General features: G+C 39.3%; 1 protein-coding gene across 3 annotated transcripts; it reads right to left on the bottom strand.

Moving 5' to 3' along the window:
- Positions 1-476: 476 nt before the first annotated feature.
- tbc1d8b (TBC1 domain family member 8B) lies at positions 477-23,448 on the bottom strand. Of its 3 annotated transcripts, XM_023342114.1 has the most exons (21): positions 23,203-23,448; positions 17,722-17,832; positions 17,369-17,487; positions 16,558-16,783; positions 15,525-15,765; positions 15,198-15,405; positions 14,944-15,111; positions 14,684-14,845; positions 14,012-14,162; positions 13,676-13,890; positions 9,945-10,062; positions 9,568-9,853; positions 9,356-9,485; positions 9,170-9,268; positions 8,679-8,747; positions 8,350-8,590; positions 8,200-8,265; positions 5,773-5,865; positions 5,605-5,652; positions 4,347-4,444; positions 477-4,263 (listed from the first exon to the last, which is right to left on the bottom strand). In XM_023342114.1, exons 1-21 carry the CDS (start codon positions 23,327-23,329, stop codon positions 3,832-3,834), a joined length of 3,408 nt encoding a protein of 1,135 aa, XP_023197882.1. In that variant the 5' UTR covers positions 23,330-23,448; the 3' UTR covers positions 477-3,831. The 3 variants fall into 3 exon arrangements, with proteins under 3 accessions (XP_023197882.1, XP_023197883.1, XP_023197884.1); XM_023342115.1 differs by lacking the exon at positions 5,773-5,865; XM_023342116.1 differs by lacking the exons at positions 477-4,263; positions 4,347-4,444; positions 5,605-5,652; positions 5,773-5,865; positions 8,200-8,265 and having other exon boundaries at positions 8,462-8,607.
- Positions 23,449-23,643: the final 195 nt, after the last annotated feature.

Genomic DNA, 23,643 nt, shown 5'->3' with positions numbered 1-23,643 from the left:
GTCTTGATTTTAATGACTCGAGTCCAAGTCATGTGACTCGAAAGTGTCATTGATGCTGCTGTGAAGAACATGAAGTAAAAATGTTGGAATGAATCCTGTCGTTTAATTGTTTTATACAGTGAAGTTGTGACACTTTCATTATAGAGTTGATTTTTCTACCTTTTAACTGTGCATAAGTTAAGATCAATAAGAAGCATGAAATTCAGCCAAATCTCAAAACAAAGCTTTTTTTCTTCCTTGCAGTTAGAGGTTTTTGGAGGTTCCACATTTAAATCTTCCCATTATAGAAATACCTGCCATACATTTCTTTAAACAAAACAACAGCAACAAATATTTTGGTTTAAAATGGCCCTAATGGGCCGAGAATCCTGAAAACTTGATTCTGGACAAATGTGTGTGAAAACTTAAGATCTACTCTCAGTGAGTCTATATGTTCTTCAACAGAGCTCTTATTTATTAAGACAAAGGACAACTCATTAAATCACTGCTCTTTATTCTCATACATTTAGGCACCAATCAAACTAATCCATATAAATCAAACAAACATCCAAGCATCACATGTATCGCAAAATAAGCACTCGAGAGGTTTTCAGAGCCGTGCATCGGCTTTCCCCTCTGCAAAGAGGATAGACACTTTTATGGGTGTTTGAAAAATATTTTGCATAAAGGAATGCTTAATGTGAATACTTTAGATTTGCAAAGACAAATAAATAGATTCTTGAAATCAAAGTACTTGTGCTTTAAGAATAAAGAGAAAGCAACGGACCAACGCATGCTCAAACTCAATTCATGCACATCCTGCTCCAGAATTAGTTGCTGTTTGCATTTCATAATAATTGTGGCATTCAAAGATGTCAAAAGCAAAACATGACTGCAGGCAAACGGTAAATAAAAGTAAAATCATGCTCAAATGTAGCTTTTCCTTTTCCTCCCCATCAGTCATAATAAACAGATACTAAACTCTTCTGCTGATACTCAGGACTTTTTGAGAGGTCCATAATTTATTATTAGATTTTAAATTAGGAAGGGATAACATATCTAACATCAATAATGTATTTTGCTATTTCCTTACACATTTCACATCTAAACAGTGGCATATTTATTACTTTTTTTACTCCAAAGAGTAATGGCGAATTTAAGATGAGTTTGTAAACTTCAACAGTAAAAGTAAAATTAATACAACAACGCAAAAAGGGTTGGTCCTTCAGTCCTGGTCAGTCAACAACGACAAAATAATTATTAAAAACAGCCAGCACAACATTTCAGCTTCATTTAAGAGGCACATAAAAACAGACAAAAAACTATTTACTCCGGAGAAAAGCTGAGACTCTAAAGCGTCATATAATTCTGTTGATTTGGCCCCAAGAGACGACAAGCTGCAGCTGAAGCTGCACTGACCCATGCCACCGAGATACAAACACATCTACAGCTTGTAAATCTTTAACAACTGTGCAAAATGTCCACTGAGACAGAAGCAATATGAAGACGAAAAACAGGAGAGACACACACACACAAAAAACAAACAGGCAGAAACACTGAAAAATCTGGCTTCCTGTAGCAAGCAGCGAAAGCAGAGGCCTTGCAAATCCTGTAACTATGCTACAACATGCTGTATATGTAAATGCTGCAGACGACACGTTAATATATAATTCTGTAGATATACTGTTTTATGTCTCAGGTTGAAAAATATCACCTTTTTAACCCTTTATGTGTCTACGCAAATGTCACCCTGAGATTCGATGAAGCAAAAATATCTTTCAAAAGGTTCAACAGTCCTGGAGCTCATTGGGTCGACGGTTACAGGAAACCAAGACGGACGGAGAGAAAGTTACATTGAGTCACAGGTGTCAAACTCCAGTCCTCAAACAAGTTGCGGGACACCGGCCCTTGAGGACCGGAGTTTGACACCCCTGCAATGAGGTCCGCAGACAGCGCACAGCAGGTTAATCTGGACATCGCCTGGTTTTCAGGCAAATATTTGACCTACTAATGAAAAATGTGTTGATCTAGTGAAGCCTGTCGAACACGAGCCTGAGTTACGTCGTTCAGTGTAGGATATGTTCACCATGATTGCTGCTGAAGAAGCAAAACAGCTGACTGGGTTGTGTGGCACAACAGCGCCCTCTGCAGCATGTTATTGCCAGGGCCAGTCTTTAGCGAGGGCTTTACCAGGGCAGTAGTCTGGGGGCCCCACGGCTTTGCTGTCTAAATTTGATTTGATATTTTGCATATAATAAATGGAAATTTTTCAATATCACTAAAATGTTGGGGGGGGGTTCTGTAAAGATTATCCAAATGATTTTAAATCTCCTCTATTGTGAATTATGGCTCACAGCTAATACAAAATCCCAAATCCTGTTTCTCAGAAAAAAAGAAAAAGAAAATAAAAGAAAATCAGGTTTACACAATACTTTGGTTTACATACTGGAGCTCCTTTTGCATGAATTACAGAATTGATATACCATTCTGATGTTTCTGGTGGAAGAGTGGATTAAATAATCCAACTCATTTTAATCCGTCTGTTTGTGTTGGCTTTTTAATCTCCTAGCACACAGCTTTTAAATTTCCCCCAAACTGTCTAATGGACTTGGCTCTACAATCTTTGCATCTTCTTCCACAATATTTTTTCTTTCCACTCAACTTTCCACCATTATGTGTAGAAGTAGTACTCTGAACAGGCAGCTTCTTTGGTTGGCTCTATATATCACAACATGACCACGGCAATAAACCTCTGTACCAAAATTTCTTTCACTACATTTTTCCTTAAGGCGAAGCAAAGTTTGGGGTTTTTATTAGCCGTGTACAATACGCATCTACATGAACAGAAATATTGCTTGATCGTTTCATGTTTAATGAATCTACGTGGGAGCTTTTAGTTTTTGAACTTACAGATAAAGTAATATTCAAATTTATTGTTATAAACCTCCAAATGTGTCTAAAACAAATATGTTCTTGTTTTTTGGGGGGGTTTTTTGGTGTAGTTCAATCTCCACATACAGGCATCTTAACATTTCAGCACATTTTTGTGTGGATAAAGACATTTTTTAATATACTTATGAGGAACTTTTTATAGAAGATAGTTACAAAGATTAAAAAAATAAATAAAATAAAAGCTGGAGTTGATGTATATCTAGCCATTTATTGTAACGTGCATGTGGAAAGAAAATCTTGCCCCATAATCCTAAATCCAGCCTTGGTTATTGCAAATGTTTTTCACTCAAGTTTTTTTTTTTTTGCTCTCAAAATGTGTCATTTCCAGTCAGATAAACTCTGATCAGTTTATGGCTTCCAGGAACAGCAGCACAATGTGTCCTCTACCCACTACTGCTCTACTCCTCTATTAACTAAGCTGGTGTTTCTTACATTAAGCTGAAGTTCTGAGCAAATCTAACAAGTCAAAGGACAAACTATCAGACACTGTTGTTTCATTCTAAGTAGTGCATACTAATCTGATATACATTTAAACATTCAGAAACAGATTCCTAGTCTATTGATTTTATAGACTTGTCAGGTATTTATCACGTTTGACTCAGTTTCTCAAATCTGACTTGTGAAAGTGCAGCTACATGAGAGAATAGGGGTGAAATGCATAAGGAGATTAGGTTCAAATTAAAAACACACCGGGTGAGTTGGTCAGTGAAGCTCTTGTAGTGTCTTTCGGATCCCGTTGTTCTGGATAATCAGCGAAACGTACGCAGAATTTTAAACCCACATTAGCGTCAAAATCCACATTCCAATCTGGCCGGAGAAAGGAAATGAAACCTGTAGCGTGAGTCAGAAACACAGTAATGATTCCCTTATGCGCCCTTTTTTTTTTCTTTTTTTTTTTTTTTACTTATTGGCCTTCAGTTTGAGCTGCGCAACCCTGGCTTGTCCCAGTTTCGTCTGAATGTGAACGTGCCGCTCAAAGAAGCCGACGATGACCGGCTCGTTGAGCAGCGAGGCCAGCACCTGCTCAAAGGAAAACGACCAATCTGGATCCGGCTGCTCCGCCGCCCCCTCCTGGCTGCTGTGAGAGCTGGAGGCGTCCGAGGTCTCCTTCAAGGAAGCCTCTTGGGTCGAAGACGCCTCCACAGAAGCGGCGGTGCTGGCAGGCTGCGCGGCCTCGGCGGGCGGGCTGCTTGGCTCCTGCAGCCTCCGGCCAACCTCCTCCATCCTCAGGAGGAGGCTGGTCACGTGGGCTACGGCCCGGTACAAGGACTCCTCCTCCGGGTGGCCGTGGAAGATGTTATAGAGGGTTTTGGAGAACTGGATGAACTGAGCCTGAAGTGGGAAATGAAGATGATATCATTCTATAGGGGTGACTAATTCCTTAAAGTAAATAAAGAGACGATTAGATGAATTACCTGATTAATTCTTGGTAGATCCTTGATTGTTTCCTCCTTTTTAAGTATTTCATTTTGCCATTGTTTCAGGTAGGCCTGAAGGTCAACCTTTCCCCTGCCTGTTGGTTTGACAGGCAGAAGAGGATCAGATGAAAACACAAACGGTCTTCAGGATATCTTTGACATGAAAAATGTCAAAGATATCCTGTTTTTCCAGACTTATAAAGAGCGATCAGCCCTACAGAGTCGTTATAAAAGGCAACAGATCACTAGAAACTTATGGCAGGTATTTCTACCTTGTTGAGGTTTTCAGTGTGGTACCTGCAAAACCAGAAACTCTAAGGAAAAAAGCTACACTAGGGTAAAAAGGAAGGAAAAATAATAAGGTAAAGAAAGCAAGGAAGGAAGAACACATGGAAGAAAATTAGGATATGTGGAAAGAAGGAAGGAAATAAAGAAATGGCAACAAAGGAGTAAGGAAGGACACCAGTAAGGTAAAGAAGACGCATCACTTGTGTCACACATATGGAAAAAAATGACAGAAGGAAGAAAGGGAGGGAGGGAGGGAACAAAGAAAGGGAATATGGAAGAAATTAAAGAAAGGAAAGAGCACCAAGGAGAAAAGAAACAAGGAAAATTAGGCACAAGGAAGAAAGCAGATTAAAGGAAAGATACCAGGAAGGAGGAGACAAGAAGGAAAGAAGAAAAGTTATAAGTAAACGACAGAAGGAAGGGACAGAGGAGACAAGGAATGAAGGCAGGAAAGAAGACAATGGATGAAAGAAAGAATAAAGGATGTAAAAAGACATGCAGAAGAAAAGAGAAAAAGGAATCATGAGGAAAAACAATAAGAGACGCAAGGCAGAAAAAAATACACAAGTGTGGAAGAAAGAAAAAGAGGAATAAAATAAGGAAAAGATAATGACAATGAAAGAAGGAAGTCAGAAAGAGAAAGCAAGGAAGGATAGAGGAAAGAAGGAGGAAAGGACACAAGAAAAAAAAAAGGAAGTACATAGAGATGAGCGGTAGGAAGGAAGACATGAAGAATGATACATGTATCAAAGAAAGACTTTACTTCAGACATAAAAAGGAGAAAGGAAAGAAAATAAAGGAAGGACACAGAAAAGGAAGGATGGAAGCACAACTTTCAGACTATGAAATAGGGAACAGAGTTAGGAAGCATTCTTTCTCCATCAACTGTTTGAAAATAAAAACCCAGACTTTTCCAGTCTGCATAAGAAACCTGAGAATAGAGCTGCAAATATAGAACTAACCCTACCTCTTTCAGGACTTTTTCTTATGACACCGTCTTCGGGAAGATCAAAGGCTGAAAAAGAAATGGGTGACATGTTAAGAGGAAAACCTTCAGACAAGACTGAAGTATAAGAGTTAGAAAAAAGGGGAGAAATTTTAGTTTTCAGGGAGAAGAAAAAGAGTAGAGGCTAACCAGCGAGTCTGGTCAAGTGAGAGGAGTCTTCAATTGTTGGAAGAAATTGCTGGACTCTTTGTTCCTTTATGTGCAAAGGACTACCTGTGAAAGCTAAAGAGAGAGTCTGTGAAAGCACTGAAAGCAGAAAGGACAGAGAGGCGGCAGAGAATCCACACAGGCAGAAGACGGCAGAAAAAAGAAATCAAGACAGAATCCAATTTAGTTTTGTAAAAATATAAGAAAAGTTTAAAACATGCTGACCCTTAGAAAATAGGTAAACAGTCTATGATTGAATTATTTTGTATTTATTAAAAAATGTTTTAAATTTATTAGCAAATTTCACCATATTTGATGTGTTGCAGAAAGATGTTAGAAAAAAAATCTACTATAGCACAAAAAAAAATACTGCATTTTAAATCAACTTATATTTGACGAAAGGGCTGAGTTTTCTTTTTTTTTTTTTTCATTGCATGAAATTATTTTTTTAAAAATGTAAAAGTTTGTAAAACGTCCAGTCTGCTTTTGTGCATGTTTTATTCCGCTTCTGGAAGCACTTTGTGAATTTCATCTTGAAAGGCACAAAAAATATAAAGTTGTGTTTACTGTACTTCAGAAATGTTAGCAGGGTTTGTTAAGGACACCAGGTAGGGGGTAAAAAACTGAAAAGTGTGGCATACCAACTTATTTGTAAGTTTGGATTTTTTTCTCTGAAAATTTGCGGGTGAGCCAAACATACAACAACAAAAAAATTTACAAACGGTGGGAAAAAACTTCTTCACATCATTATGTCTACAAAAAAAAAACTGACATTGGGGTCAAAAAAAGATTTAATATTTTTTGAAAGAATCTGTATCTCAATACCTCTGAACTAAAAGTCCCACTCATGACCACATGTGGGTGAAAGCATGCGTGTTGCTTTCATGCATTGATTAAACAATTATCCCGACAAGTCAAGCAAATATCATTTCATCTGCCTGACGGCTTGGTGCAGCATTAGCAGGACCGCCTGAGGTCCGCACTTTAATCTGACACAGAGACCTTCTCCTGTGTCAATCTCAATTCAATTTACATAATTTTGTCCGTGTAATCCAATATGCTCCACTCTTTTTTCTTTTTCTATCTGACACTTTGTGGATGGGAATGCAGGGAAACTGATAACTCCTGCTGCGCTTCGACGTTTAAAGGAATGAAAAATTAAATTCCCCCTGCTGCAAACAAAAAAACAAAGATGATGTAAGCGTTCGCTGCCCTTTGTGACTGATAAGTGGACCCAGCTGCTGCACCTTTTATTAGGGCTGAAAGATTCTCCGCTCAAAGAGCACATGATTCAATTTCCTGGATCAATTAAGTGTCTGGAGCAGCACCTTTTGCTTGGGAAGAGGAAGCGGATGACAAAGAGAGCTTCCAGTGGCTGATTTAGGCTGAATCCCAACAAAATAAGGTAACTGGCAGCACCCTGGTGTGACCTGTCCTTGGTGCTGCAACGCTCGGCCCTCTCCATGAGACACACGCTGTGCAGCTTGATGTTTATTGGCCTGGCAGAGCACCAATGGTGACTCAGGGCTCATCTGCTGCTAAGCTGTCAGTTGCGATCCGAGCAGCTCTTTCGCTGCGCCGCTCCTGTTTTTAGAGGAACCATCCCACGGCAGAAAAGCCCTTGCGGCTCCTTACACCCATCGTTGCCATGGCAAGTTCCTTCATTCAGCATGGGCTATTCTTACCCCCAGCCTCCGAGAAGGCGGTGACACATCACGGAGATAAGAGCCACACATTCAAGGACAGCGTCTCGCCCGAGGCTGAGCACCACTCGCTCTAAAGATCCTGACTTTTGAAATGACAAGCCGTGTGTTTTACAGCCGTGTAGAAAACCCACAGCTGGATTAGAACTGTCTGACTTCGGCTTTTACTTGTTCTTCAAGACTGGTGTAACATGAACGTGTTGGAAAATTATCTGTGGCAATATAGGAAACCAAAAATAAACAACACAAAACTAAACAGTCTGTAAACTGCAGGGATATAACGTTACAGACTTGAGATTAAAATGTCTCAACTGCTAAAGAAACAGTTACCACAGTAAATAAAGAAATACAGCTATGAAAAAATTCATGCTGCTTGAATCTTCAACGGATTTTATTGAACTTTTATGTGATATTCCAACAAAAAGTAAATGTGCATTATTTTGTGTTATTTTCTTATTTAAAAAATAAATTTAATTATTTGTATATTTTAATGTATTTCCAATACTGTATAAAAAAAAGTGGTAAAAATTAAACATCTGTGCCATTTTTAAAAAAATGCAATTAATCATCAGAATAATAAATAGATTAATTGATTGAAACATAAAATGTGTAAAGGTTTGTGGGGTGTTTGCGTTGTTTGCTTCAAAGGTTCAAAATATGACAAATTGTAATATTGGCCACTTCTGTCAAGTCGTTCATCACTAACCTGGCGGCAGGTGGAGCTTGAAGAGAAACTTCAGCTTATTTGTGAAAGATACTCCGTATAAGGTATCTGTGGAAATAAAATCCTTTATAGTACAAGCAGTAGCGAGGAGAAACGACGCGCTGGATGACCGGAGAAACCCAGCAAACGTACCGAGAGCGTAGCAGAACTCCTTAAAGTTGATGAGGCCGTCCTGGTTCTCGTCGATGAGGCGGAAGATCCAGAGGGAGAGCGTGCTCTTGGAGGCGCAGAAGGCCCAGGGCTCCAGCAGGGAGAAGAGCTCGCTGAACTGCTGGAATCCCAGCTGGTATTGCTCCAGATACGCCAGGCTGGGGTCATGGTGGAGCAGAGCTGGACTCTTCATCGTCCAGTAGCAGCTGAGGAAATGCTGCCTCTGAAAAGAAGCGCGATCTGATCACTATTTTATGTGTTGTTGTTTTTTTTAAAAGGAAAGAGTGTGCTGCGGAACGTTATGGACTCACTTTGAACAAGTTGTAAAGCTCGTCAAGCTGCGAGGTTGTAAATCGGACATCTTGGGACACAACCCGGATCTGAAACGAATATTAATTAATCATTAATGCCATGGTAAATAGACCTGTCATGATACATTTTACAGGACAATAAATTATCCTAGTAATATTTTGATACCGTTTCCAAGTAATATATTGATAATGTCATAGTAATGAAAATTTACCCTTTGAGAGACCAATAAACTTTAATTTGTAAAAAAAAACAAAAACACTGGAAGATCTTTAAATATCCAAAATAAAACACCAAAAACAATAAATAAAACTGAAAAACAACACACTTACAACCAAAACCATAACTAAAATGGATTATGATATCTCTGTAAAAAATATCAATTATCAGAATGGAAATTGAGCTCGTTTCAATTTATGATGCGATTAATTGCTTTTTGCGTCAGGCTTAATAATAAAAATCTAATTACATTCACCACTGTGAGCTCACTCACCACGTTTTGCTTGGTTGTGTCCTCCAGCGTCTGGATCACATACAGCTTGTTTCTCTTCCGTGAACTCTCAACTTCCTCTGATCGCAAATGTCCGTATTTCTGTCAAAGGAGAAGTCGGACTTATCAAGCAAAAACCAAACATTGCCGATTAAAAGTGAAACGGGGACATTTTTTAAAATAAAATACCTCATAGGCTTCTCGGATCAGCTCACTGATATCCACACTGACGTGAGATGCTTTGTCGTTGTTGCCCACTGAAGCCTGCTGCACCGTTGGGGGCAACGGACTGTCTTTGTTAGTCACGCTATCGAAGAACCTGAAGGAGAACCATCACAAATAGTTTAGAGCATTTACACTTGAAATGCGGTCATCTTCCTTGCTTTTGGATGCATTCGGACCTGTTGAGGATGGTGACCGCTTCTGCGTCGTCGTTGCAGGCGATGAGGGCCTCCATGTTGTAATCCAGCACGGCGAGGCCGAGCTGCAGAATGGCTTTTATGCCGTCGTAGAAGAAACAGTCGACCACGTTGACGGCGCTCTCGATGGGCAGGACGCTGATGAAGAGCGTGAGGAACCACGACAGGGACACGGACGAGAAGAAACTCAGATCCGTCATGTGCTCCACCAGCTGCGGGAGGCTTTCTCTGATCAGGTCCTCGAACACAGCCTGGTCCACCAGAGCGCCTGAAATGGGAAAAAATGGTCGCACGTCTTGACTGCGAACCAATAAGAGTCTGCAAATTAAAGTTTCAAAATCCACTGCTGGCAGTTTCACCAATAATTCGTCGGTTGAAATAGTCCGGCAGCATCCTCTCACAGACAGCCACCAGCAGCCAGAACGCCTCCTCTTCCTTGGCGTACAGCAGCAGGACGGAGGTGAGAATGTTCATGGCCTACACGGGGCGAGGAACACACTGATTCAGCGCTGTCAGAGAAAACGACCTTTGACCTGCAGCACCAGCAGAATAAGACTTGGCAGCAACTCAGGAATCTGATCTCCATTTTCCACAGAACCAGCCACATGTATGCAATGTTTCCATGACAACAAGATGTTTGTAGCACTATGATTGTGCAACATAGGTGGAATAGAGACCAGGGACAACAGGTTTGTTAAATTTCTACAACTTAAAAGAGGGTAGTATTATGCAAAAGTCAACTATATCATGTTACAATGTTGTTCCCTCAAAATCAAACCTGGAGTCAAAATATCATACAAAGTATCAAACGCTACCAAAAAAACCTAATGGAAAAACGTTGTGGTGACGTGCTCAAGGCAGAAAGAGCAGAAGGTTCTTAAAGAGACAGATGCCCAATTTCAAGGCATTAAGGTGCAAAGTCAAATTTCTTTAAAGTCATGTTTGAAATATACTGCATTTTTATAACAACTGAATGCAACATATTTACTTGAGTGTACTATAAAACAGGACTATGTGTCTGGAAAATACAAAATGCTGTCCCTTTCAACACTCAATTTTATATTAAAAGGAGACAAAAACAAAGGTTTATTTCACAGAGATATCCAGACATTTTGTTATCAATCAGTTAAAAGCGCTTCAGATATGCATAGTTATTTATGAACATTCAGCTTTTCTGTTTGTTTGGTTAATTTTGCTTTAATTTGGTATGTAGTCAAAAGAAAACTTCCACATGATGTTTTAAATATTACATCTTTTTATCTCATAGTTCTCTGAGAGAAAACAGAATCAACTAAAATCTGTAACTTAAAGAATAAATAAACAGATTTGAAACTGAATTCTGATCAACGTATTGGATGTATTGATCAATTCTGATCAAAAAGCAATAGAAATCCTTTTTCTCCCCAGCCATTATTTTATAAAAACTTAAGATGTTTGTCTAAAACTGAAGCATGAAGTTTTTGTAAAACTTCATAAACTAGCTGTGGGTTTACCATCATTTTTAATGAAAAGATATACGCCACTGCTTGGTCTCTACAAACTGGAGACTGAAGTTTGCCCTCCTGGTACCGCATGCATGTTTCCGTCTCATCAACTTCATTCCTACCACAAATTAAAAGATCAACTTATCCGCCTGTCAAGAAAATCCGAGCTCATCCCACTTCCCCATGCTGGAGATTTTAGTTTAACAGTAATAATAAATAAAGTTATCTTTAAAATGAATCACTCAAGTGACATCAAGGCCCAACAGTAGACTTAAGTGTCAATAAAGTTAGTTTAACAGTAATAATAAATAAAGTTATCTTTAAAATGAATCACTCAAGTGATATCTAGGCCCAACAGTAGACTTAAGTGTCAATAAAATAAATCTGGTTGTGTGTGTTGTTTTTGTCTCATGCAAACTTTGCTTTAATTTTACTTTTTTCTATCTAATCATAAGAAATCATAGTCAGTCAGAGAGAGTCATTAAACAGGAAAAGCAGGTTTCCTGGAAAAAGAGGAAGTAAGTTCCAGCCTGCAGATTTATAAAAAATAGCTGAGACTATTTCTTATTTTAAATCATGAAAGTTTTAAAGAATGAAATCTAAAACATTTTGAGTAATTTGATAAGATTCAAAGTAAAATACTTATATTAATATTGGTTTACTTGTAATAATATTTACACGAACATTTGTGGGAACAGTTACAAGAAAAACAAGTAACTGTAACTTTGGCATCAAATAATTAGAATCATGTATTATTCTTGGTTTCTTTTCAGAAAAACATCTGTAATAACTCACATTAAGATTATAATAAGTATAATTAATAAGTTATGGTTATAAAATCATAAATGAATGATAAATCAGAGAAGCTGAAGAAAATAAATGTGATATAAGTTATGGTTATAAAATTATAAATGAATGCTAGATCAGAGAAGCTAAAGAAAATAAATGTGATATAAATGGGATTTTGACATTGAACTTGAAATGGTGTAAAAGGTGTAACTGCAATTAAACATCACTGATATGTTGGAGGTAGAGAGTAGGTGAAAGGTGAAAGGCAAGGAACTAACAGGAGAGCAGAGATGATCAACGCCTTATTTAGAGAGTAGGTGAAAGGTTGTGCAGGCAATGGACATAGGAGGTTGAGCAACCCTGAGACATTAGCACAGACATCAGGACATAATGTCTGTAAGACAGTGATGGATATGAGATCATCTGTCTAAGCAGACAGCCAATGAAAACGCACCGAAAGGGTGGATAAACCCTATATAAGGTGGGTGCAAAAGAGGAACCGTTCGTTGGATCCTCCGGGCAGCTTCGAGCCAAGATCGAGATGGACAAAGAACTCTGCAGCTGAAGAAGAGCCGGGGCCACGGAGCCGAAGACTGTCCGGCCATGGGGACCAACCCGTCAGCCCTACAACCTGTGGCTTCAAATCGCACTTCTCTCATCGGCTGGGTTCAGACCCCAAAGACAAAGATGAAGACAAAGGCAAAGACAAAGAAGAAGAACTGGTGCCTTCCTTCCTGCCAGCACCAAGTCCTGTGTGACCTCACCATCCATGCGGAGAAGAAGCTCATCAGACCTACAGAGATTCCTGCCTTCGCCGATCAACATCTTCCTCCTGCTGCAACACCTTCTTCATCATCAGACCTGCGGAGATCCTGGCCTTCATCGATCAACATCTTCCTCCTGCTGCAACACCTTCTTCATCATCAGACCTGCGGAGATCCTGGCCTTCATCGATCGGCGTCTTCCTCCTGCTGCAACACCTTCTTCATCATCAGACCTGCGGAGATCCTGGCCTTCATCGATCGGCGTCTTCCTCCTGCTGCAGCACCTTCTTCGTCGTCGTGCCAGGTCTGGGGTTCGAGGCGCCAGGCTCCGTCCGTCTCTCTCAAAGGTTCCTTTTTTAGTTCTCAGTGTCAGCAGTAGGGAAAGATAGACTAGATGATTGATTTTACTTATTTGATTATTTCTGCTACTGAATTAAGCTGTACTGACCCTTGCAAAACTGCCTTACTAATAAAATATTTAGCATAAAGAAAATCTAAAAGATGTTGTGGACATTCAGTTAATGAGTCACCTTAAAGTTCTTTGATGGTTGTAAAATAGCTGTGATGTTTGATTCTGGAGAGGAAAAAGTTTAAAATGTTTTTAGGTTGCTGGTAGCCCAAATTTAAAACGTCATCCTTGGGACTCGCCCGAGTCACTAAAACCTACCTGGTTCAATAACAAATGCAAGTTGTAAAATAGAGAACGAGCGACCGTTAACAGGTGTGCTCTGTGAAACTAGTTGGCTGTAGGCTGCTCAGTCTGGCTAATTCACAGGGGGAAGAAGGGTGGGACACCTGGATGTTGGCCGTCAGAAACCAGGCGAATCGTTTCTCGAAACCAGCTTAAACAGAGTTTACTTCAGTTCTGGACAGGGTAAATCCCGGCAGATTTAGGAAACTCAATTAACCCGTTAGATGGAGAGCTGGTAGCACATCTCCCCTCTCAGAAGAGGAAGCAGAGAGTGAGAGAGTAGAGACAGAAAGGAGGGGGGGGGTGTTGCGCAACAACACGCCTCAGACATTAAAATGCATCGTTGGAGGCAACCCGAGTACCTGGCAGTATCCGATTTTTGGGTTTCTGTAGGCGTATGCAGTGAGGACTCTGCGCAGAGCTGAGATTCCCGTGTCGCTCTGAAACGCCGGGTGTTCTGGGAGAGAGCGGTGCAGGTCTCTTTCGATCTCGTCTGTGGCCAAAGTGCTGGTGCCCAGAGACTGCTCCACCAGCTCAGTGTAGTAGCCGGGGTGAGTGGCCATGTCGTTTACAGCTCCTGCAAACCCACAGTGAGCCCAAACACAAACATGGCTGTGTTTTCACACAGTTTAGATGTAATCTACTCAAAGTGTTTGCCTGCAGGATGCAGGAGTGACATTGGATGTACAGATATAAACCTGAAAACAGCATCCACAGCTCTCCCCTCAGAGACTCGGGAACGCCTCGGACAATCAAGTCTCGTGTCTTCTTGGTGAAAAACATACTGGTCCCACGTCCGTATTCAGAGAAATGGATGTTCCAAGACTGCTCCTTCATCTTCTCTTTCAGCTGAAAAACACAGTAAATCTTCTCATTCACGTAATTTATCAGTTTTCATTTTTCAAACCTCCAGTCTCAAAAACACTCATTATGAGAATGGATGACTGTGAAGAATTTGACGTGTTCTTTCTTTCTATTATGCAACATACAACTTTGATTAATTTTAGACCTAAAAGCTGAATTCACAACTTTGAATTTACTGTGATTTTGTCAAAGTGAGTGAAAATTAGATATACAAGTTCAAATTTAAACAGATACACCCACTAATATTTATCTAAATGTTCCATAGCAGGGTTTTGCTTTTGGGCTTATTTCCGTTTACAGACTGTGTAATTAATGTCAAAGATTTTCTCATCCGAGCCAAACTGAGACATCCAAAAACATTGGTCAGAAAATGTAAAAAAATGTCAACTTCTGTCAAAATGACAGACGGGCTTCAAACTCTCCATTGTTTAAAAAAACACTCAAAAAACCCGGTTAAATACAGAAAATATTCCGTTAATGCTATACTTCTATTTTTTTCTGCTTACCATTTTGGGATCGAGGTTTTCAACGTCTTGAGGATGGAAAACAGTCATGAGGGCCTCGGTGTTCACAGCCTTGCTGGTGTCTTTCTGTCCCACCATGAGAGTCACATCCTCCGGATTGTCCTCAAAGTGATTTATGAGGGACTGGCACTCGCCTCGTATGGCCTTAGCGGTAAAGACACGCCGTACAATCAGTCTGCTGTCAAAATGCGATACAAACTTCAAGATGAAAATAGCCCAAGTAAAACATGCAATCTTTTTACCTCTGATGAAGCCGAGTGCTGCGGGCTGGCACTGATCCCACATCTGCTGCGGATCGTGTTGGCAAGTCGCTGGTAGTCCCGCACCTCGGAGAAACGCAACGCTCTCTTGCCGCGCACGCATACCGTCAAAGCCCGGCTGCCGGAATCGGGCTTCTCGACATTAATGACCTGCAAGACGGCAATATGGGCCGACCGGTCAGCCAGGGTACGGGATTTAGTGCTGGGTCATTACTGATTTAGCAATACCGCTTTACCTCTCGCATTGGAATGATGATGTGACATTGGCTTCCGTCCTGACTGGCAAAACAAAGGTAGTTCTCGGACAGGCAGATTTTGCCAAGCGTATTAAAATGACTGAATGGCACCCACAGGAAGCTCTCGTGCACTTCTAATAAGTTTTCCTCTTTGGGAAGCCTGAAAAAGGCCCGGAATTGCTCACTTTTTGCATGAGCTTCAAGGCCTCTGTGGGGAAAACGAGTAACAGAAACCACACCATAAGAAAAACATCACAATAAAAAAAAAAATGAGCCTATTCTTTCCCCAGGTTTCATTTTCCAGAGTAGCTGTAAACAGACCAGTACCTCTTGGTAATCTGAAGTGGGTCGGAGAGAGCTGGCTCTCCCTGGAAAGCCTCTTTATCAAACAGACGCTTGATGGAGTAGTTGGCGAGCTGTTCCATGATGACAAACGTCTCATTTAGATGCAGCAGCATGGAGAAATAATGATCCTCCCCATGAGCCAAAACATGGATGCTCTCAGTCAGGATAACATTCGATGTTTTCTCCAGCCTCCAGATCTCGTCCCAGGAGATGATCAGTTTCACTGCAGAGTCAGCACAACAAACCCATTTAAAAGCAATTATCTTGGAGGCAATGCGTCAACATTTTTACGACTTTACTTTTTCAACTGTGTTCAGGCTTGTGATGCAAGCCATTATTCACACAACTGGAAGATTTACATGTAAAGTAATCTTTTCATTTTCATTAAGCCCACATTTCTGTATTAAAATGTTTTTATTCGTCTGATACCATATTCTAATGTTAAATATGGTGTTTTTAATAAGCTGCAAGCAGGATGTCATCAAAACTAAGAAATAAAAAACCCCAGTTTGTTGGGAATTATTTATAGTCTTTAATTTAAAAAAGCAATCAGTGCGATAGTTACTGAGAGAGATTTAAATCTAGTGTAATACAACACATCATCAGTCATTTGTTAGGTCTGTTTTACTAAGTGACAGAAAATGCTTTTTTTCCCAACTTCAGAAATGTCTTCAAATTTCTATGCTTAAAAAGCAACTTAAAATTTTATTATTTGTTTCACGTTTCCCCAAAACAACTACTTATAGCTTTTTTTTCTTTTTTTTTTAAAAATAACAAAAATGTTTTAAAACTTTTCTCTGTGAACCACAATTCAGCATTACTCATTACCCTTTTCAATTCTACACTGTGAGTCAGCTGTAATAGTCCATTCACAATTTTGCAAACAGCCAACAACTATTTTCCCTTAAAGCCATAAAAGCCCCAGGTGGTAGCTGATAGCAGCTACTTTTAGTGACATTAAAACAAAATTTTCTCGACAAAATGAAGCACACGTAACAGCGCAGGCATCGCTTACCCTCGGCTCCCAGAAGGTATGAGTAAAAGCACAGAAAGTTTGTGCTGAGGTAGAGCCAGCCCTGGCAGGGGACTTTGCCTTTCCAGTAGCTGCATGAGTAATATGTGACCAGCTTTTCCTGGGACGGCAGCTCGAACCACTTCTCAAACCTCAAAAGGGCTTCTCTGAATTTCTCTGGATCGTCCTCCAGCACCAGAGAGGTCTTCCCTTCTTCAGCAATAAGGCCCTGGAAAAAAAACAATATTGATGCCTTACAGAAGTATTAATACCAATGGAACCTTTAGATGTTGTCACGTTACATCCATAAAAATCTATGCATCCTATTGGGATTGAATGTGAAAGTCCAAAACCCAGCACATAATTAAATAAAAGAAAAACGGACAAAATGTTTTGTTTCTAGATGTGCAAAGCTGGTCTACATTTACGACTTACTGGGAAAAAATCCAAACTGGTAGTTGTAACTGAAGTGAAATATGGCTCTAAGTATTCCTCTGCACACCACACTTTTCAGATTCTTATTCCCATAAATACCATATATATCTAAAATTTTTGTAGCCATGTATCACTTCCCTTCTATTTCTCAGTTATACACCATAGTGAGTGTGTTTATCACATACAATCCCACAAAAGACATGACAAACTGTGACTGAAAAGCAAAATTTAAAAAAAATAAAATAAATTAAGATGAATATTTCATTTAAATACTTGACAATAGCCTTTATTTGGCTGAACTTTTAGGATTACCCCTCTTACCAAGTGTAGTAAATGCTTGTGAAAACATGTAATTCTCTGGTTTTTAACAGCCTCTTACTCTAATCTTCCCCTGTACGAAGCTGGTGATGTCTTCGGTGGAGTCAAACACAGAGAGTGTCCTCATGATGTTCTGCTGCAGCCAATCCCAGTGCTGATCGATTTCTTCTTTGGTGACCCCTGACCCCAAGAACAGTGAAAGAAAGCAAATAAAAACAAAACATTGCCCACTCCAACTGATCACCTTTTTAAATCTGTATGAACTTAGCTGATAAATTAACAGTATTTTTTTCAAATTTAATAATATTTTGTGAAATTTGCTGAATAGCACCACAACGTCACAGTCTTTTGTATAATAATCTGTGGACAAGATCCTCAAAATGCTTGATTCAGGTTAAAAAGCCAGCAACATACCACATGCTATGGACCAGTAGACCTGTGAGTCTGGTGTGTGGTGCAATATGCGGTAAGGAGCAACTTTGGATGTCGAGTCCAACACAGTGTCCAGAGTTCCCACAAGCAGGCCTGTAAGACACGGCAGACACAAAACCAGTGTGCCACTCTCAATCTGCTGCCAAAAAAAGCAGAAAATTATCAGAATAATCTACGACAACTATGACAAGAATTTAATAAAAAGTCTCAACTGTATGACCACCTAAAACTGTGTCAACTTGTGCAATTGCACAAGATGATTGATGATGAATAATTTAAACAGTGCAGCACCCATCAACGTTAGTAGGTCCGTTATGATGTTTTTTTTAATACTTGGATCCCAGTACAGCTTTAAAAACATGGCCTGGCAGCGGATATTAATAATGCCCCCAGCTCTATATTTAGTCAAATCTGTTACCTTTACACTCGCTCTCTGTCGAGCCCTCCATGAATTATTAACAGTGTTGCGCTGAAACCGTTTTCTAATGGGCTGCATCAGTATTGGACCGGCCTCCCTGCTGTCGACTCCCCATATGGGCTCAAAATGAGCTGCCAAGTCGTAAAGCACTTGGCACCTCCAAATCAAGTGACACCATTCGTGTACTTATCTCGAGACTGAAAAATATGTTTCTGGTTTTAAAAAAAATTAAATAAAATCAAAGCAAAAAGGACTCATTTTGTTAAGTGTATCACATCTGCTGTCTTCATTTAAACCACGTATGGTATTTTTAGATCCAATCCTGGAAAACACTTATGTTAGTAATTATCTACCACTTACCTTCATGCTCTGGTAAGTGTTTAGAACGTGAATCTAACAATGCATGTGTCGGCCTTGCAGGCGGGATTATTGTGACAACGGGCTTCAAACGCAGGCATTAAATAAATATACACTGAAAGCAATCCATATTTATTACTTCAAAAAACAAAAATATAAAAGAATTTGGATGTTTATAGTCATAATCCTCCAAAACCTATGTTTTATAGTTTATCTACATATATCTAAACTTAAAAAATATGGATTAAATATGTATGTATTTAAGCACGTGGCAATCTCCAATCATGATTGCCTGTGGGGGTTTTGATCCATAATATACACATGAAAATGCACAACTTTGTCTAAAAACCTCAATATCTAGATAAGCCAAGCTATTTATTATTATTTATTTACAAAACATAAAAACAAGCAACAGCTTTTGACTTCTGTTGTGGTACAACACTTTTCTTGATCACTCACAGTATGTTTACATCTACAGTGGCTCTACTCAGCGTCTGCACTGCTGTTCAAATGTAAAACATTCCACCACGATGCATAAGTTCACAGCTTTTTCCACAAATAATGTAAGATCTATCCTGTGAAATTCAACTGAAACACAAATATCTGCAAACAAAAAACTAGAAAACTCTTTAGTAGGACTCTAAGAGGATCCCGCAGCTTCACTTTATATTTAAGTGAACTAACTAAAATTCTTCAAACCCATCAGTTTGCCAAACCCCTGTTCAGGAGAGCTCTCAGATTCAGGCTCAACTTTTTATTAGGCCATTTTAAAACCTTTTTGTCCACCTGTGAAGTCTTTTTATGTGCATCGGGATGCATGCTTGGGCTCACTTTCATCCTAAAAAACTAAATCTCTCTTTATTTTCAGCTTGAAGCAGACACCCAACATTTTTGGATCTGAACTCAAAAGAACTTGGAAATAATTATCATTTCATCCACCTTTGAAAAACAAATAAACAAAAAAAAATCTAATCCAGATCATCTGAACCCCAGATCATGATGCTGCCACCACCATGTTTAACTGTGATCACAGTGTTCTTTTGTGTCAAACATACCTGCTGGAATTGCATCACAAAACATGGTGTGCAGTTCAGACAATGACATGTTCAACAAAGTTCTGGGCCTACATTTTTCCTTTAGTAGAAAATAACTTGCTACTTCTCTACTTATCAATTTTACTTGGTAATTGTCCCTTTACTTGTAGAACAATTTTTTTTTTTTTTTACGATTAAGTGCTATTTTAACAGGGGTGCAAGTTTTTGAAAACAACTGTATGTTAACATCTATGGTGGTAAAACACAACTTTATATTCACCATCAGCACAGGACCACAGACCCTTAAAGCCACTGATTCTGTGTTTCCATAAAACTACAACAGGATTTGGACCAAAATAACCCTCAAGTTTTATGCAGAAATTAGAAAGAGAAAAAAAATGTCTAAAAAATCATTTAAAAATGCTGGAAACCTATGGACTTGGCAGTAAATGTTAACAATTACATACTGTGTTACTTCCCCACATAAAGGGAAACCTGTAGAAACAGAACAAAATGGATGCTATTCTGTTCTGCCGGCTTGATTATAATAATCATGTGTTCACTATTGTCAATTAAAAAAATACAACATCCAGCATGCAGCTGTTAGTCTTAGGCTTGGCCAACACCAAGGAATATCACACAAGCCCTTAAAACACAGCTCTGGCTCAATGTTTGTGAAAGGATGGGTATTAATCTGGCAGACTGAACGGTCTCAGGCCTAAACGCGTCCCAGAGCTGCATGTCAGCTCTGAACCGTCTTGATCCCTCAGGTCACGGGAGATCTGTTCACTCTGTGTTTTCAGGAGCAGAACCAAACAAGCTTTAGTTTCTATGAGCCTCAGTTCTCGACCAGACTTCCTAAAAGGCCGAGACGTGCAGAAACCGTTGGCTCCTTTAAACCAGAACTGAAAACATTATTGTTATGACGATTTCACATACAAGTCTATGTTTATTTCAATCGTTTCATTTTTACTATGCTTCAGAGATTTGTGTTTTAAATTGATATGTTGTTGTTTGTTTTTATGATTCGATTAAATATTTTCCTTTTATTGTATTTTTCAACTGCATTTCTTTTTTACTGTAAAGCATTCAAAAGCTGTGCAAATAAACATGCCTGCTGTTTAATATATTTTGTTACTATAAAAAATAGAAAAGATTTAGCATGCGGAAACTCCAAAAGTTGTTTATAAAGTTAATACAACAATAATTTTTGTTGAGGTTTATGAGGCGACTTCTTAAATATGGCCGATTTATACTAAAACAACAAAGTTGCTGCAGGTCCAACCTGAGAAAATGTTGGTTCCTTTTCCCTGCTACATATTTTTAGAAAAGCAATGATGAGACCAAATCTAGAGAGTGGCAACTCAAGTGAGCATCAAAAAGTTGCCGATGCATTTACTGTCCAGGGTTGACATTGCTGAGAAGTAACAAATTCAGTTGTTTTTTAATCATTATTATTTTAGTTGGTTAGAGAAAGTGATCCAAATATTCAAACTCTTCAGTGTGATGCATTCATTTTTCTAATTATTATTTCAAATTGCTAGTCTGTGGCCAATTCTCATAAGACGTTTGTGCAAAATCTGTTAAACTTTATCACCTACAGAACATTCCGTCAATAGTTTGTTTTGCTATTTTGTTCTACATCAACAGTTTGTCAAGATGAAATTTAAGCTGTGAAGAACAAATTTCCACATCCACATGCCTCTGGTGACGTCAGATGAGGCAGAATATTAAGAGTTCTTGTGACTACGTTGAATTTGGCATGTTTATAATGAAATCAATCCTACAAATGCATTTCTATTTTTGACATAAGGTTGTTATTATTATTATGAGTACACTGTTTATCAGGAAAATTTGGCCTAATGAAACACATTGAAGAACCAAGGTAGACTGAAATGGCCAGATTTTATTATTAAAGGTCTTCAGTTATAGTGTTAAGCTGGAATAACCATATCTAAAAGACACTTCTTGTCACCGTTTGCTTCAGCTTTGACAGTATTTATAAAGGCTGCACAATGTTAGTGAAACATGTAGACAGAGATCATTTTAGTAAATGTGATAATGATGTGGTGCACAAACTACTAAAAAAAATTTGTCTTTTTGCTTTGAGCTTAAAGCAAATCTTGATCTGAGATAATGAATTATCTTTTCAGCAACTGGAAAAGGAACATATAATTCATCATATCCAACTAGGGTGATTTTATAATAAACTGATTTTATAAAAAAAAAAAAATTATTAAAGAAAAATTCTTCTGTTAAACGTCCAATGCTATCCTATTTTTGATTGTTAGCATTTTGTTGGTTATTTTGTCTCTTCAGAGTGAAGATTTACTACAACAGATTGTCATTTTTTCCAATATTTTTTCCATTTGGAGTCTGAGGGGTCGGTGTGTGGAGCATTTAGAGGAAAATAACACAACTTAAAAGATAAAGAAATCATTACAAAACACATGAAATAACACATGGGTGCACAGTGGCCTAGTCGGTAGCGCTGTCACCTGTAGCTAAAAGGTACTGGGTTTGTATCAAAGCCTGGGGAAGTTTGCATGTTCCCTAGGCTAGTGCATGCGTTGGTCCTCTGGCTTCCTTCCACAGTCCAGAAACACAGCTGATTGGCTAAGTGATCTCTCTAAATTGTCCTCATTTATGAGTGCGTGCAAGATTGTTTGTCCTGTGCATCTCTGTCTTTCCCTACGATGGACTCATAACCTGTCCAGGGTGCAAACTGACTCTCATTCAGTGAAATGATAAGTGAGTACAGATGACGAACGAATGGATGGATGACATAGCAGCCGTAAAGTTCAGTATATTTATACAAGTGCAAATGTACGGAGTTCAATAATAACATCCATTTATTAAATATAAAAACAGTGAGACTCATTCAACAGTACAAATCTATTATTGGAGCGCAAAGCAGAAATCAGAATTGCATATTTTTGCATTTCTTCATTCAGCACAAATGCTTCTGAATCTGTGAGAATCTTCCAAATGTTACTCACTCACAAACATTTTTGCCCATGCCAGCTTATTTATCAACTCGATCCTTGTGCCTCTTGTGACGTCATCAAGCCAAATGCAATATTTTTCTGAGCAGCACTTTTCTTTCTTTCTTTTTTTTTTTTTTTTTTGAAACAACGTTGTATTTTGTTAACTCCAGCAATAAGAAAAAAACCCATCTTCAATACCCTGCTGACTTTTAATCGTCATTGTACATTTGTTCGTGGAGGGGGGGGGGGGGAAACAACAACACGTGGACGGTGTCTTCAATGACAAGACAGATTTGTTTCTACTGACTCACTTTTAAGTAGAAACAAATCTACAACTAAAAGTGAGGAAATGATCACATTGGCCGTTCTTGTGGATTAAACTGAGTGACAAACACTAAACAGACTAGGAAGAGATGAACTCCAGCTGTGAATCCCAGCTGTTCGGTGCCTCACATCATGGACACTTGACTCCTACCTGTTGCAAAGACGCTGTTTTCCTGGGAGGTACTAGCTCCCCGCCCTACAAACTGCGCACCGCACGTTAGCTAAGCAGCAACACTGGTTAGTTAAACCGTAACTAGCTAGTGTTGACATGTGATTAGCTGTGCGGTAAAAGCAGCTGCCCTTAACCATAGGAGAAGATGAAGCCTCAAGCCGCTAACGTTACCTGTCAGCCCGCCGCCTCCGTCTCCGTACCCCCGTCGCCTTTGCAGTACGAAATACTCGTTATCCTTCTCGGTGACCCACAGTTTGAAGGCGTTCTTCAGCAGAATTTCTTCAGGTTTGAGCCACATGTTTCCAACGTGACGGAGTTCTCACGCAAATCCACCTGACATGTCACGGTCTCCCGTGAGAAGCCCCAAACAGAGGAACCAGAGACATTTGTTTGTGTCAGGATCCCTCCCTTCCCACGTCGACAAGAAATACAGCCAAGCGCGCAAGGCATCGTGGGATTGTAGTTTTTGGAGAGAATATAACCTTTGAAAATGGGAACCAGGTACGGTGTGTGTATCCAGCATAGACATAATAAAGTTTTTATTATGTCTATGCTGGATACACATCCTGAGCAAGGGGTCCTAAACCTACATTTGTTTCTTGGCCCTTACAG

The sequence above is a fragment of the Xiphophorus maculatus genome, chromosome 11 (assembly GCF_002775205.1).
Source record: "Xiphophorus maculatus strain JP 163 A chromosome 11, X_maculatus-5.0-male, whole genome shotgun sequence".
In the NCBI taxonomy this organism is placed as follows: Eukaryota; Metazoa; Chordata; class Actinopteri; order Cyprinodontiformes; family Poeciliidae; genus Xiphophorus; species Xiphophorus maculatus.
This window is presented reverse-complemented; position numbering and strand designations above follow the sequence as displayed.

Bases quoted from the DNA above. Each gene is read 5' to 3' on its own strand.
- tbc1d8b (XM_023342114.1), bottom strand. From the start codon at position 23,329: ATGTGGCTCAAACCTGAAGAAATTCTGCTGAAGAACGCCTTCAAACTG. The intron at 14,163-14,683 runs GTAAGCAGAAAA...TGTGTTTTTCAG, and splicing joins AAAACCTCGATCCCAAAATG to CTGAAAGAGAAGATGAAGGA. The intron at 9,269-9,355 runs GTATTTTATTTT...CTCCTTTGACAG, and splicing joins TGATCCGAGAAGCCTATGAG to AAATACGGACATTTGCGATC.